Here is a 16,805-nt window from a genome sequence, read left to right on the forward strand (position 1 = left end):
CAGAGCCCATTAACTGAGTAATAGGTCCTGGTGGTAGGCCCTTAGTGCCATACTCATTACGATCCTAATGTTTAAAACCGAGCTAAGAAGAGGCAGCAAAAGGCTAATGGACTTTGTTTGGCGTACGATGTAATGATCATGTTCAGGAACACTGGATTTATTTCATGCTCGATATCCCCAAAAAGAAAAACACTAAATCCAGCTGCGTTACTTTTTTTACAAACATTTTTATTTGAAGAAAGTATCTTTTCTTTCCGGGTCAAGTAGGAAATAGACTTTACAAATACTTTAAATTGTTTGATTGGAACCAACGTTAAAAGCACCAGGAACACAAAAACCAAACAAAACGGCATGACTGTCACTGTAAAAGGAAAATCTTGATGTGTAGTCGATGAAGATACAGACTCCTACAGACAGCTGCTCTTCTGCCTGAGGACGGGAATTACAACTGGAGAAAGGATCTTTGACTGTTTACAACTCTTGAACGAGACGAGAACAGACTCAGTGCTGTAGATTGGACTATACATAGATGCCACACGTTGAATGCAAGCAACCTTGGTGCAACATTATATGCTTCGCTAGTTGCCCTGGGCCACTTTGACAGTGAGATGGAAGCATTTGAACACACAGAAATCCTGTAGTGGGTAACGTTGGCCAGGTGCACACAGCGTGGTTACATTTACCAACCAGGCCCCAAAGAGTGGGAAGAGAGGAGCTTTGAGGTTATCGCCCTTTGGATCAACAAATCTCATTGTCATTTGGGAGAAAAAATATAACTTGGGCTAATTCCCTACATTTTTATACTGTATATGCCAAAGGGGTGTTCACCCAATTTACCAAAAAACACATTTTCTCACTTACCTCTAGTGTTATTTACTGTGCCAATCAGATGTTTTGGTCTCCGGTTTCTGCCGCCAACCCAAATACAATGGAGATGAATGGGTTTTTGATTTTGGTGGATCACTCATTAGACAAAGATACTCAAAAATTCAAGAGTCACACCTCTCTCCAGAGTCAATGTACCTATTACTCGGCGTAATTCTTGGAAGTCGCTGTCGAACGCATTCACTGGAACTACTTTCTACTTAAGAATTAGTTCCTGTAACAGCTGACTAATAGTGACAGTAAAACTCTGGAGACAGATGTTGAACTCAAATCTTTTCAATCATTTAAAGTATAATGATGTGAGCACCATAAATGGAACTGTAAGAATGGCCCAGGAGTTCATATGGTAGAAAATGATTTACCGCAGAGGGCCCTGTCAAAAAAGTTGAACCCGGCGGAAACATTCCTGCTAGATTACATATGAAATATGAATACTGCATTTCCATTTACCTCGTAATAACTGCTGCAAAACAAAGACTTATTTCACTGGGCTAAATTTCCAGAGGAAACTCCATGCAACTCCTTGCATTTTTTTTCTTCATTTCTTTATAAACAGGGATGTTTTTGGTCTAAACCTCCCACTACAATTTCTGGAATATGTACATTCCAACACCTAGAAAATATGTTTTCTTTACAACTAATTTGTTAAGGCAAATATGTCATTTTTTTTGTCCATTAACAAAATGACCATTTGGCTGTATTTATATATCCAATCTTGCAGTATAATATCTGTTTGTTGGGACTTCCACGTTTTTTTAAAAGGACTTTGGTTAAGGTTAGGGAAAGATCTTAGTTTAACACAGAAAAACTCTGAAGTTTGAAGCTGGGAACACAAGACGCAGTGTGTTCATTAACATTAAAACTAAACCACAACATTTCCGGAACCTTAAGCAAAGCGTGGACACGTCTCTGAAGCATCCATTAATTTAAGTGTTTCTACCATAACAAACCCCGGGTTACTCTGTACCATTGCACTGGAGTGGAGGGAGAAGCCGAAGAGCTGCAGACCAGAAAAACTTGGGCAGAAAAATAACCCAAAACTATCTGCATTTCCATAACACTAAAGGGAGGTGAAAAAAGATGCCTGCCACTTACCCTCTGAGGCAACGAGCTCCAGTGTACACACAGTAAGCAACGGCTTAGTCCTTCTGAACTGGACCAATAGAGACGGGTTGTCCAAGGGAAAGGTGAGCTTATAAAACACATGAAAATGGACACAGCTTGGGAGTTGAGAAGACTCTGTTCACGGTTCACAACGACTGAGAAGCTTACCTTACCATTATGTTATCAAATGTACAAACACCACGAATAGGAAGAAATGACTCAGTAAAAACACATTCAAACGTCTAGATCCGCTGGTTGCATTTATGACCCCAACAACGTGTCGAGGAGGCCAAAAGAAAAAGTAAAACTGGAAGTCCAGAGTAAAATATTTAGCTGCACGCCCTTGGCAAACCTATTCCAAAACTCTTTGGCATGTAAGACCAGGAAAATCTAAGCTTTAGAATTTCATTTATCTTTTTCTCATCAATATAAAAATTGAAATAGAAAAAAAGGAAAAGGAAAACAAAAAGTATCAAATGTCACGTCTCCTACGGTTTATCTTACAATAAAATGTTAACATGAAATGGTTTGTTGACAAAAAGGCCATATATCAATGCTACAAAAACAAAAAATCTAAGCCTTTTATTTACACAGCAACACGTTATTTCTGTACAGGACATTCATTTTTATTACAGCACACATTCATTGCTCATACATCCTAAGTACACACAGATTCCAAAGCAGAAAAATAGGATTTTTAGTTACCACTTCAGAGGCGGCGGGGGGGGATTTTTTGTTGTCCTTTCCCTGTGACTGAGTCCCTTCGTTTTCCACGTCACATAAAGTCATTGAGCTCCAACTCCAAGGCGGCGGCCATCTCGTCCGCCTCGGAGCTGCTTCCTCCTCCTTCCTCGTTGGAGTCTTTGGAAGACTCGTCGGCAGACTCCTCCGCCTCCTCCGCCTCCTCCTTAGCTTCATCGTGCTTACGTTTGTGGCCTCTGCACAAATAACAAAAGATGATTTAGAAAGAGAACTGTGAAGCTGTAACCCCTGCTGCCTAAAACAGGATTTATGTCATATATACGATAAAATATAACTGATGCCAAAATACTGAATGACTTGTTTGTCTTCTTCTTTTTTACAAGATACAATGAAACCAGAGAAAGAGCTGAGTCAAATTTAAAATAACAAATCCCAAAGGCCAAGGGAACTTTATCAGGATGCATAGTATAGTGAACACTGGGGATCAATAAACAGTATACATTTTTAAAATGTAAATGACAGAGAAAGAGGGGACCACTAAGGTTTATATAAAAGAGACTTCAGATACAGTATAAGGGACCACTAAGGTTTATAAAAAAGAGACTTCAGATACAGTATTAGGGACCACTAAGGTCTATATAAAAGAGACTTCAGATACAGTATTAGGGACCACTAAGGTCTATATAAAAGAGACTTCAGATACAGTATTAGGGACCACTAAGGTCTATATAAAAGAGACTTCAGATACAGTATTAGGGACCACTAAGGTTTATATAATAGAGACTTCAGATACAGTATTAGGGGACCACTAAGGTCTATATAAAAGAGACTTCAGATACAGTATTAGGGGCGACTAAGGTCTATATAAAAGAGACTTCAGATACAGTATTAGGGCCACTAAGGTCTATATAAAAGAGACTTCAGATACAGTATTAGGGACCACTAAGGTCTATATAAAAGAGACTTCAGATACAGTATTAGGGACCACTAAGGTTTATATAATAGAGACTTCAGATACAGTATTAGGGGACCACTAAGGTCTATATAAAAGAGACTTCAGATACAGTATTAGGGGACCACTAAGGTCTATATAAAAGAGACTTCAGATACAGTATTAGGGGACCACTAAGGTCTATATAAAAGAGACTTCAGATACAGTATTGGGGGACCACTAAGGTCTATAAAAGAGACTTCAGATACAGTATTAGGGACCACTAAGGTCTATATAAAAGAGACTCCAGATACAGTATTAGGGACCACTAAGGTCTATATAAAAGAGACTTCAGATACAGTATTGGGGGACCACTAAGGTCTATATAAAAGAGACTTCAGATACAGTATTAGGGACCACTAAGGTTTATATAAAAGAGACTTCAGATACAGTATTAGGGGACCACTAAGGTCTATATAAAAGAGACTTCAGATACAGTATTAGGGACCACTAAGGTCTATATAAAAGAGACTTCAGATACAGTATTAGGGACCACTAAGGTTTATAAAAAAGAGACTTCAGATACAGTATTAGGGACCACTAAGGTTTATATAAAAGAGACTTCAGATACAGTATTAGGGACCACTAAGGTCTATATAAAAGAGACTTCAGATACAGTATTAGGGACCACTAAGGTCTATATAAAAGAGACTTCAGATACAGTATTAGGGACCACTAAGGTTTATATAATAGAGACTTCAGATACAGTATTAGGGGACCACTAAGGTCTATATAAAAGAGACTTCAGATACAGTATTAGGGGCGACTAAGGTCTATATAAAAGAGACTTCAGATACAGTATTAGGGCCACTAAGGTCTATATAAAAGAGACTTCAGATACAGTATTAGGGACCACTAAGGTCTATATAAAAGAGACTTCAGATACAGTATTAGGGACCACTAAGGTTTATATAATAGAGACTTCAGATACAGTATTAGGGGACCACTAAGGTCTATATAAAAGAGACTTCAGATACAGTATTAGGGGACCACTAAGGTCTATATAAAAGAGACTTCAGATACAGTATTAGGGGACCACTAAGGTCTATATAAAAGAGACTTCAGATACAGTATTGGGGGACCACTAAGGTCTATATAAAAGAGACTTCAGATACAGTATTAGGGACCACTAAGGTCTATATAAAAGAGACTCCAGATACAGTATTAGGGACCACTAAGGTCTATATAAAAGAGACTTCAGATACAGTATTGGGGGACCACTAAGGTCTATATAAAAGAGACTTCAGATACAGTATTAGGGACCACTAAGGTTTATATAAAAGAGACTTCAGATACAGTATTAGGGGACCACTAAGGTCTATATAAAAGAGACTTCAGATACAGTATTAGGGACCACTAAGGTCTATATAAAAGAGACTTCAGATACAGTATTAGGGACCACTAAGGTCTATATAAAAGAGACTTCAGATACAGTATTAGGGACCACTAAGGTCTATATAAAGAGACTTCAGATACAGTATTAGGGACCACTAAGGTCTATATAAAAGAGACTTCAGATACAGTATTAGGGACCACTAAGGTCTATATAAAAGAGACTTCAGATACAGTATTAGGGACCACTAAAGTCTATATAAAAGCACCCAAAGAGCACCATGTCATGGGACCTCTCCGACCTCCTCACCCGCCACACTCCCGCCCGCCTCATCGGGTCCATCAGGACTAAGCTCCGGACCTGGGGCGACAGAGCCTTCTCAGCTGCTGCACCCACCCTCTGGAACGCCCCCCTAGTGCCTGTCCGTCATCCAAGTTTGCTTAAAATGTTTTGAAGAGTATTTTTGAGCATGAGTAGGTCTTTATTGACAGGACAACTGAAGACATGAAAGGGGAGAGAGTGGGGGGGGAATGACATGCAGCAAAGAGCCGCAGGTTGGAGTCGAACCTGGGCCCGCTGGGTCAAGGAGTAAACCCTTATATATGGGCGCACGCTCTCCCAACTGAGTAATCCGGACACCTGCTTGCTTTAAATCAAACATATATATATTTTTTTTTTTTGGTCGGTTTAGTCCGCTTTTTCATTGAATCAAGAGAAACACTGAAAAAAGGATAATGTTACAGTCTCCTTGCTACACTAATGATAGTATTAAGGCTTTTCCTCTGTGTACACATGTCCTCTACAAGTATAATTGTGTCTGTATTATTTGTGTCCCCTTCTAAAATTTTGTTTATTGTCCCCCCCAACTGTTACATGAGATTTACGCCCATGCTCTTCACACCCAAATGGATTCAAGATGAAACCAAGAGTCTAGATTCCTAAGTCACTAAAGAATTCTTTGATGTGGCTGTCAACATGCCATCCCTCTCTCCACTCCAGCTTCTCCACCACATCCTCAGCAGAGAGGCTTATTAGCATAATTATAATGAGGTGAGTAGGGGACTCCTATGCTTACTGTGGAGGGCCCCCCCCATTAGACAACGCTGCTGTCAGACAGCCTCGCTAACCTCCCACAGCAGCGCGGCTCTGGCTGTGTGTTCATTTAAAAGGTCAGATGTCGACTAATGTCATCGCGGCGGCTCGGTAACATGACCGTAAAAGCGGACCCCTGCGGACTGTGTCCTCTGTGTGTGGGAGGGACAGGGCTGGGTTTTTTGTTACATCAGTGCAGCTCTGACACTCCAAACTGACAAGAAGTCTAATTTTCAGAGCTGCGTGAGCGAGGCGCTCGTGAGTGGGTTATTTGAGGCTGGGAGAGATAAGATGAGCGATTAATGATTATTTACTTGGCAACAGTGTAAGAAAATGAGGCAATGTACCAATATCAGTGATACTGCAACTGCTACATGGGCTGGTTGGTGACACTGTGTGAGTCACTGCATGTACATGGAGAGGATGAGTAAAAACTCCAGCACCCCTCTCCCATTTCCAAATCTCAACAGATGAGACAGCAGGGGTTGGTGGGGGTGGTTCCTGCATTGCTTTCTGCCTGGCATCATTACATCCACTCTAAATCCTGATCCATGACTCCAAACACCCCCACGATGCACACCCATCCACCAGGTTCACTCATGTCAGCTCCAAAACGGGCTTCAGTTGTAATTAGAGCCAGACCGATTTTTAATAGATTTTTAAGGCCGATATGATACAAATATTTGGTAACTTAAAAATCCGATATTCCGATATATCGGCCAATATATTTTTTAACAAATTAAAATCCAAAAACACATAAAAAAAGGTTTTCCCTAACATTAGTAATTCATGAGTTCTCACCAAAATAATATGATAATAATTTGTTTTATTGTCACAACAGAACATCAAAATATATTAAAGTTCTGCTAAATAAAATGTATAAAAACACAACCTTAAGATATGAAACTTAAGTCTTTCGAACAAAAGGACATTAACAAAAAAAGACAACAGACGTTGTAGAGCGTCCTCTGGTGGACATACTATGCTACACCATCACTAACAGGGACATTGTAGAGAGTCCCCTGGTGGACAGACTACGCAACGCCATCACTAACAGGGACGTTGTAGAGCGTCCTCTGGTGGACAGACTATGTAACGCCATCACTAACAGGGACGTTGTAGAGCGTCCTCTGGTGGACAGACAATGCCATCACTAACAGGGACGTTGTGGGGCGTCCTCTTTATTTTTTTAAATATTCATTTATCAGAATCATTTATTTGTCATAAATTATTCTGATGAACTAAAAATGATCGGCCATTATAAATGCCGATACCAATAGTTCGGGAAACGCCTAATATCGGCCGATAATATCGGGCTCTAGTTGTAATCCACTTTTATCAGATATGTTTGCTGGTTCAACATGACTAACCTAGACTACTAATCACCTTTAACGAATGGTCTTGTTTGGACTTAATTTGGAATTTAAAAAAGTACTCTTTCATTTTTAAACATTAACAGTTCAGGCTTTTTGTATAAACTGCAAAGCAACAATGTAAGAAAAATGGTTTCCAAACGGTTTGTTGCAGGAGGGAACAGCAGTGCTGGAAGTTTCCACACCAGAAGAGCTTTTATTTGATTCTTTCTGGTAAGAAGTTGGGACGCACCGACCCAAACTGCTGAAGTGGTTTTAGGACTGATACTATCCTCATGAATCAGATCAGGTATTGGCCAAACGTGACCATCCACACCGAATACAGTTTCCCGTCGATGTCATTAGAAAAATGTATTATTCCACTATCAGTCACAGCGGCACTCCGCACAGCAATCTCAGGCCCTTACCTTACATGAAAATGATCCCAATGTGCACCTACTCTGGAAATTTGCAGCTTATCTGACATAAATGTATATTTTTTGGCTTTAATAAGAATTCCGGGTTCTGTGGAATGCCTTTTGATTTGCACGAGTTTCATATTCTTTAACAAGACTAAGAGTCCACAGCTACACTAAAGACTGTACACTAATGCCAATTCTAAATAAAACATAAAAATATCTCCATTGCACAGTAATCCCCCAACAACTGTTGACACATTTAACTCTGAACTAAAGACGTCATTCTGGTAGCGCCTGAAAAAAAAAGTCTGGAAAATCAAGATTCATCCACCAGGCACCTTGAATCTCTACTGTATATCAAATTTCGTGGCAATCCCCCCATTCACCGTTCCAAAGGGCCAAAGTTTTTGATGAATTTGCTCTCAAGGCTCTCAGATTAGGCCGATAATCCACTTCCTCTAAAAGGAATGCAGTCCTCTAGTTTTCAGTGGCCCCCATGGAAAAGTCAAAGGCTACGCCAAATACCAAAGGGCCGGGGGGTTCACAAAACCAATTCTGGTAAGATCAAAGTGCAGAGGTTCACCGGCGTTTCTTTTCATATGAGTGTGTGCGTGCTGGGACAATATGATCTTATAAAACACTTAGTTCCTTCTTACTGGCGAGTAGAGTCACAGACGTGGCTGAAGGACAATCAGCCATCCCGAATACAGCAGAACGCTGCGAGTGTGAGGGAGAAACTTGGTTCTATTTTTCAGAGGGAGCGTTTATATAGTACAGAAACACTGACTTGTCCTTGCTAGTTGTATAACGTTGACAGCTGAATGAATTGACCTGAGAGCGAGGCTGGCCCTAAGCCTTGAGAGAGCACTTTAAATCAAACTGCTGTCAATGACACAAAAGGCAAGGCAGACTCGACTTGGCAGGTAATCATCAGGTGGAGTTCTAGTTAATTATTTATGCATCTATTAAAACCTCAATTTGAGTGAAAACTGCGACCATATATCTACTGACTTATTGGTGAAATCTCACATTTCAAGCTCCTTCCAGATGGTTTTTGGAATTTAACTCAATTTTGTTCCTTAGAAAATGCCACAAATCAATTTGTCAGTGAGGGTGCAAACGGTAGAAATGTGTGTTATTATAGACATAGAGGAGATGTTATTATGTACTATGGGAGTGTGATTGCATTAGGGGTGTCAAGAGGACATGCTACAGAGCGCCTGCTGGTGAACAAACAGCTCGAAGCTACAGCCGCCTCAACACATCATTAGAGATACATAAGTGATATAAAATGACTAATATAAGTCAGGAAAACAGCATCTGCCCCTCATCACAATAAAATATGATGGGAATTTGTGTTTAAGTCTGGCACTAAGGTGGCACTAATGCCACTCGGGAGCATTCGGAAGGGATACGTTGGGGAAAGACTTCAGAGATCAGGCGAGATTTTAATCTTGTGATCGAGAATCTCTGCTGGTAAAATAGTTAGCTCTTACTTCAGGCTAATTCCAAGGCTGCGAACTCTACCCAAGGCCTCTCAGTCTAGGGCTGATGAGAAAGGAGGCAGAGAAAAATGAGGAGAGGAAGAAGCCCTGTGAAAAGCAGCGACTTCAAACACTTCTGACAACTCCGCTTACAGCAAGAAGGAAGGAGGGGTGGAGGGAAAGACTAAAAAGGCAAATGGAGGAAATAAAGTATGAAAGAGGAGGAAACAGCACGGACGAGAGAGGTAGTGAACTAAATAATGAAGTCAACTTTAAGACTTAAGTCTTCTCGGTTTCTCGCAAAGTTTCCCCCAGAGACGCAGGCTCGACATCCACAGGTCTCACCCCGAGAGATCAATTCAGAATTCTTCCACACTCCTCTTAACTTTTTCAATCCACATGGGTCAATTAATTACACTAATTAGCTAACTCGACACACGTAGTGGGCCCAATCTCTACTGTTAGAGAGTAGTCCTCCAAAGGCGATCAGGATACAACTCAGCAATGCACGTCACCTCCTTCTCATATTGCTTCTTTTCTCCCATAATCCCACATCATTTACATCCGATGTGTCAGATGCAGATGTGGTTATACACCCCCGTCCCTCATGCTTTTAACAGCTCCATATGCAGTGAGCTGATTGCATTGCAGTTCTTTTTTTTTTCTTTCTTTTCAGACACCGTCTTTCCCTGCCTGTTATTACATTATGTTTCAATGAAAACGGGCAAACCGGAGGATAAAAGGATAGGAGCTGTTGTGGGGGGTTTTATGAGGGACGTGTCAGTTTTGCAAGCAAATGGGAAACGAAAATGCATGACAGTGCAACAACAAGGACTTGTTTGTGCACGATGACTAGTTTTTAAAGGCAACGTGCTTTTAGAGCCAACTTGTAAAAAATACATGTTACACAAAAGGTTTGTGGCAGGATGCTGAGAGGGAGAGATTCAACGTGCTGGGGAGCAGCACTGTACAGAGCTACACCCAGGAGCCACCACCTGCTCTCAGCGGGGATGAAGTACATCTATGTCTAGCTACCTAAATGATAAGTTCATGTGTTTCAAGTCTGTCTTTTACGGAAGAGGATTAGGGCCACTGGTGAAAAATGTATGTGAGTTCTGAATTTATTCTCAGAATTCTGACTTTTTTCCTGAGAATTCGGAGAATAAAGTCAAAATTCTGAGATTAAAGTCAGAATTCTGACTTTAATCTCAGAATTCTGTGAATGGGTATTCTGACTTTATTCTCAGAATTCTGAGATTAAAGTCAGAATTTTGACTTTAATCTCAGAACTAAAAAAAAGAGAAAAAATTCAAAATTCAGAGAATGAAATCAGAACTCATATACATTTTTCACTAGTGGCCCTAATCCTCTTCCGTAGTCTTTTGAATTATATGTTAAAATAGACTTTTTCCACTAGGGCCGGGTAAGGTATGGAGATTTTCTAGTACGTTATACCGCAACCCGCCGCTAGCTGCTAGGCTAACGACAATAGCAGACACTGCAGCGGTAATGTTACTGGGTCCACGAGAGACATGTCTTTGCCTTTCCAACCGTGCATGTTAATACTGTTTAAATACTGGAGGCATTGTGAATTAACGATATACTGAACATATATTTATTTTTTGGAGCCGCCACAACAACAAGCTTAAATGTTCTTAATTTAATGTTAACAGCATGATTGAAATGTTCAAGACATGCTGCTGGAAAACAAGGAAATACTCTTGGTTCCTCTATCATACATCAAACTGCATTATTTGCAGCCCCTTGGCCTCTAACTGCTATTTCATATCGGCTGCATCATGTGTCTCATAAAAGTAGTAATAGGGAAGTCTGTCTGGTGCAACTTTAATGGCCATGGCTAGTTTTCATATGTGAGGCTTTAACTACTGTGGCTTGTATTTCATTTAATGGTGGAAAGGTTATAGACTTGAAATGACTTTCTGTTTTTTATATCTCAGCGTGCGTGTTATGGTCGTTATTGGGGTTGTCATACAGACTAAAACGAGGCATTGTGTGTAGGTACCTAGAGACTTGGTTTTTGCCTCCGTTGGGGCCTAGACATTATTACTGGAAACAGTACATGTAAACTTGATTCATAACACTTGGTTGGATACATATTGCAGAAAAACAGGTAGCAGTTTTGATATTTACACGCAACTTTAAGAAAAAAGGTAAATTAGGGTCATTTTAGTCCGTAAATTACACAAAACGTGATTCAGCGTGTCAACTGTATTTCACTGTCAGCATCATTTATATCTCCCCAGTCACCCATGTCTGCATCAAACCCCCCCCCCATCTCTGATTCAGCCACAGGCAGCCAAATCAGATTAAAGCCCCCCAGGTGTCCTTTCATATACAGTTAGATACTTCTTGTCTCTTACTGCACTAGTTGCTTGCTCTTGGGGGAATTACTAGAATTGTTGGGTCATTATAAATTATAGATTGTGTTCTAGACCTACTCTCTCTGTAAAGTGTCTTGAGATAACTTGTGTTATGAATTGATACTATAAATAAAATTGAATTGAATTACTGGCAGCAGCAGTTTTTACAAGGCTGCCTCTTTTCACAGGAGCTTAAGACAGCTTAGGACTCAAACCTTGGACTCAAGCTTCAAAGATTTCAGGAAACAAAAGTATCCCATAAAATGTAACTGCAACCATATAATGTCCAACTGTCTTTGACAAAGGACAGAAAGCTCTCAAAAGACAAAGCGCTTGGATTTGAATGCTCATGAGTGGGATAGCTGTGACCCTTTTAAAAACATTTTTTTTAAAAGAGGTTCTATTAGGGCCACTTCCAAAGCTGCTTGACTCATTTATGAGCTCAGTGTCTCAGCTCATAAAATATTTGAGATGGATTTTTGCATTGTGGTTTTCCATCTCTGCACTTTACCAGAGCTACGCAAACAATCCACCTTCTGTCTGCTTTATCCTTCACATCTCGCAAATATTGAAGAGTGCTCAAGTGGGCAGACAATGACAGATGGCTGAGGAGTGAGATATATATATATATAATAATAATAATAGAGTGAAAAATATAACGACTTTATCTGACAGCTCTCAGGTTTGAGTGCCCTAAGTGGTGACAGAAGATGTAACCCTTGCCATTTCAATGTTACACAAAATTACCAATAACCCACTTCACTTAATTCATACGTTTATTCTTACATCAGAGAGTGACTGGGTGTTCAGTCCAGTCCCATGAAATAGAGCAAATTTAATAGTTAATCTATGTACAGTAAAAGGGAGACATACAAACAATAAGTAGAACTTAATATATCCTGACAATGAATCCTATACCTATCATATTTCTGAATGAGTGTGTGAATATATCCACTGTATAGTCAAATACCAATCTAATATTCTACATTGGAATGCAAGTATTGTCCATGATAGGTTGGTATTTACGCATGCAGGTATTCAAATGTATGTAACTATGCTCGTAGCTTCCATGGCGGGGTCAGCGTGAAAGGGACACTAGTTCGCAGGAACAGATCGGAATGTGTAAAACTATTAGAAGTGTCTCACAAATAACGAGTCCTTTTGAAGGTAACACTGGCTCACAGAAAGAGATAAACTGGCATGTGAAGGACAAGAAGACAATGTCAACGCAGTAATTCTGATGTTCAAGGGGACTTGTATAGACATCCGTGTGTGTACAGAGGCGGATCTCTCTGTCATGAAAGTGTGTTCACGGTTTGAATAAAGCTGCAAATGATCTGGAATCTTTGGACTCGCCATCTTTGAAGTCTCCATCAACATTTTCTGATTTCAATCCCGATATAAGGCCATGCAAGTACACTACTTTCTGCCAATAATCACACAATGTAATGTGACTCATTTTATGAAAGATGAGAAAATGACTGTTAGACTACACCTGGCATCGATGGCGCAACATGACCAATGTTAAATACCTAATATATAGAAGTGAATAAGTGATTTTGTACACAGCTCTAGTTAGATGGGAGGACACCACTCTCTTGTCTGTACGCTAATTATATATGAAGCTGGAGCCAGCAGGTGGTTGGGTTAGCTTAGCTTAGCTTAGCTTAGCACAAAGACTGGAAACGGGAGGAAACAGCCAGCCTGGCTCTGTCCAAAGGTGCCATTGCCAAAATCCACTTACCGGCACCACTAAAACTTACTAATTAACCAAATCAATCTAACTTCTTTTTTTAATCTGTACAAAAACTGAAGGGTAAAAACTAATATTTGGGGTTTATGGGTTATGTGCTAAACTATTTCTTGATCACGTGCTGGAAATTTGTCACGTTTGGATAGAACCAAGTTAGCAGTTTCCCCGTTTTTTTCCAGCTTACCGTACAGATGTAAGAGAAGACGGGATCATGTCATCTAACACTCGGCAAGAAAAGAAAAATAACTCAATTTCCAAAGTTATTATGGTGGTGTTGCATGTAGGACAAAAAAATAAATAACTTCCCTCGAGTTTATACAGTCCAAGGTAATAATGATGTTGATTTCAAACTTTAATACGAAGATCTGCTGCACTCTGTCTGAAGCAGGAAACCTGCTAAGGCATTAGGCTCGGATGGATGTTCTTTGATTGGATATGAAACAGAATTTTAAACCTCTCCTCTAAGAGTAAGCAAGGAAGTAGTTAGAAAAGCACTGGTATCAAGATGCCAACGGGAAGGATATGACGTATATCCTGCATCATGGACACTTAGATGTCAGCGGCCAAATAGAATCAACAGATGAAATCATGGTTGAAGGAAAAATGCATTTTGAACGTTAACATGACGGTTTTCAACAAAGCTGCAGAACAGCCATACAGCCATAAAACCATGACTACCTTGACATCCCACCTTCACCCACGTTGTCCTCGTCAGTCAATGCAGTGAGTGGACAGCGCTAAGCAGTGAATGGGCTCAAAGAATTTTCTTCCCGGTTGATAATTGCCCCACTATGACAAGATGGCTCCTAATGAGGTACTCTCTTTTTTACACCTCCATTAAACGCAGCCGAACGTAATAGTCATCAACTTCTCAATACTGAGCTGTATGCAGAGCCCACGCTCAGGGTTTCAATCATTGGTGGAAGCCTATTGTGTAAAAAAAAAAAAAAAAAAAGGAGGTTTAGATTTGAATATTTTAATTTTAACTAACTGATGATCTGCGTACCCAAGCAGTGTTTTTGAATATCTCTGACTACTAATGAGGAGAACAGTGTGCAGGAGTCTTTTGTTCTGGAATGACGACCAACGCACCTGTCGATCTACAAGTGTGCAAAAGGTCTATTCTTTAAAGCTTCAGTGCATAACATTTTGATATTAATGAACGTCCATTACATTCAAGCCATTGCCAAATGAGTTGCTACACAGCTAATTAAGAATCTCAGCTCCACACAGCTCTCTGTGTCTCTTAGTAAGACTGTGTTCAGGAGATTGAGGTGTCCGGCGACTTTCCAGCGCAGGAACTCAAGTGAAGATAATTACCTCTTCTGAAGAGTCCTTCATGCTTAATTAATCCTCCATGTCTTCCTTGCATATTAGAAACTGTGTTGAGGAGGGGTGAGGGTGCGTGCACAATCACTGAAGGCTTGTACCATGTGGATGCGCCGACACTGTTGTAGTCATTACTTAGAACTCCTCACAGAGGAGACAGAAACTACGCACTGTAGCTTTAAAATTGGAATTTTTAAAATTCAACATGAGACTTTTTTTGGTTTGTTAAATTAGGTATTTTTGGCTTGACCTCACGTAATAAACATATTTAAAAAAGGGCCAAAATAGGACTCTTCACTTCACTCACACACGGCTCCCCAGCAACACGGAGAGACACATTTTACTTTAATCTGTATTGATAAAAGCTTGTGAAAAGTGTCTGCTGACTTAAAACTGAACATTTTAAGTCAGTTTAATTGGGCTAAAGGAGTTTGGAGGATTGGATGCTGGACTGTGGCAAGCTGGTTTAGCCAAGGCCAAAAGGGAAGAAGACCAAATTGATAACCACAAACCACAATGATAGGGTTGGCGGGTGTAGTTTGGTAGAAAGAAAATAGCTCCTACATGAAACTGTGTGTGGATTATCTTAAGTACCCGGATCATGATTTCTGGAAAGGGACAATGCTGTTGAGTTTTTCAAATGTATTTCTTATTTTAAGCAACACAAGCCGAGTGCCATCGAGTTCCGTTATACTAAAAAAAGGAAGACATAATTAAGGCCGATATCTCCAACTCTGGGCAACTCGCACTACAACAACCTAGATGGATAAACAGCACTGCTGGTAAGAGGAAACGTGTCAATCATAATTTAAAGTAAAAAGATTTGAGGCAGGTTGATGGAAAGCGTAAACACAACAAAAATCCATTCAACGTTTTCTCAAAAATTAACCCTGTATGCACTGCATAACATAAAATGGAGAAATCGAACAGTGCAAGAGATATGGAGTGGCAAGAGAATGAAGGTCCTCACAAGCATAGGAAAAGCTACGTTTCCACCGTAAAACTGTATACACTTTTCTGTGTGAGGGACAAACCCCACTTATGGATGGGTTTAATGACAGCGATAAACAATGGCTGTTAACAAGCCAGCCCCCCCCTGAGATGCATGTCTTTGCTTCATATTGAGATCAATCCAAACCGAGAGCACAAATAGAAAAACTGCCTGCGTCACCAGCCTGGAGCCAGGAGGACGAAAACTGGGTCAGATTACTTGCAGATTCAGTTATTCCTACTTTAGGAGTCCTCCTCTTTTCATATGTGTGAAAAGCCTGAGTAAGCATTCCTATTCCACACAGCTTGCTGCCTCTCTCGCATTACTGAGCTTTTTTTTTTTTTTTTTTAACCAGGGCCAGGGAGCATGGGGAGCTTTGTGCCCTTGCACCATGCTGCTCCTCTGAGAAACACATGCTGTTGGAATCAGCGTGCTCACAGGGGGAAACCGAGCAAGGCCGCCTGCTGTCATGCCTTTTGAACCCATGTTACATCCATAATCCTTCTTTCCTCAAAGTGATATCTTTTAAAGCACCTTTGGGATTCAGGTGGGTGTCACCAGACAAAACGGCCCGTGGGCCAGAGTAGGCAGGCACGATTAATCGTTACAAAATCGCAATCTTGACTCACCCTGTTCAAAATTTAATATTTAAATAACTCGTAAAAAAAAAAAAAAGGATTTGATTTGATTCTCATTTAATTTTACAAACCGACTGCATCACAAATGCTACTAATTTCTTCTGTGAGTTTTAAACAGACTGTATGAAATGTGGATTTTTGGCCTTTATTTTTGAGAGGACAGCTGAAGACATTGAAGGGGGGAGACGGGGGAATGACGTGCAGCAAAGGGCAGCAGGTTGGAGTTGAACCCGGGCACCTGCTCTACCAACTGAGCTATCTGGGCGCCCATAAAATAGGTGTTAATGCTCTCCCTTCTCTTCATTGGAGCCTCTATAGGGATATGGTGATGAGCAATGTGCTATAGCTGCC

General features: G+C 40.3%; 1 protein-coding gene across 2 annotated transcripts in view; it reads right to left on the reverse strand.

Annotated features, from left to right (window-relative positions):
- Positions 1 to 206: 206 nt before the first annotated feature.
- ctdp1 (CTD (carboxy-terminal domain, RNA polymerase II, polypeptide A) phosphatase, subunit 1) overlaps positions 207 to 16,805 on the reverse strand; it is an 80,146-nt gene continuing 63,547 nt past the window's right edge. For both annotated transcript variants that reach the window (XM_032523057.1, XM_032523055.1), the window contains exon 13: positions 207 to 2,927. In XM_032523057.1, the coding sequence (XP_032378948.1) occupies positions 2,765 to 2,927 (163 nt within the window). In that variant the 3' untranslated portion in view covers positions 207 to 2,764. The remainder of the gene's footprint in view (positions 2,928 to 16,805) is intronic.

The sequence above is a fragment of the Etheostoma spectabile genome, chromosome 8, assembly GCF_008692095.1.
Source record: "Etheostoma spectabile isolate EspeVRDwgs_2016 chromosome 8, UIUC_Espe_1.0, whole genome shotgun sequence".
NCBI classification, from domain to species: domain Eukaryota; kingdom Metazoa; phylum Chordata; class Actinopteri; order Perciformes; family Percidae; genus Etheostoma; species Etheostoma spectabile.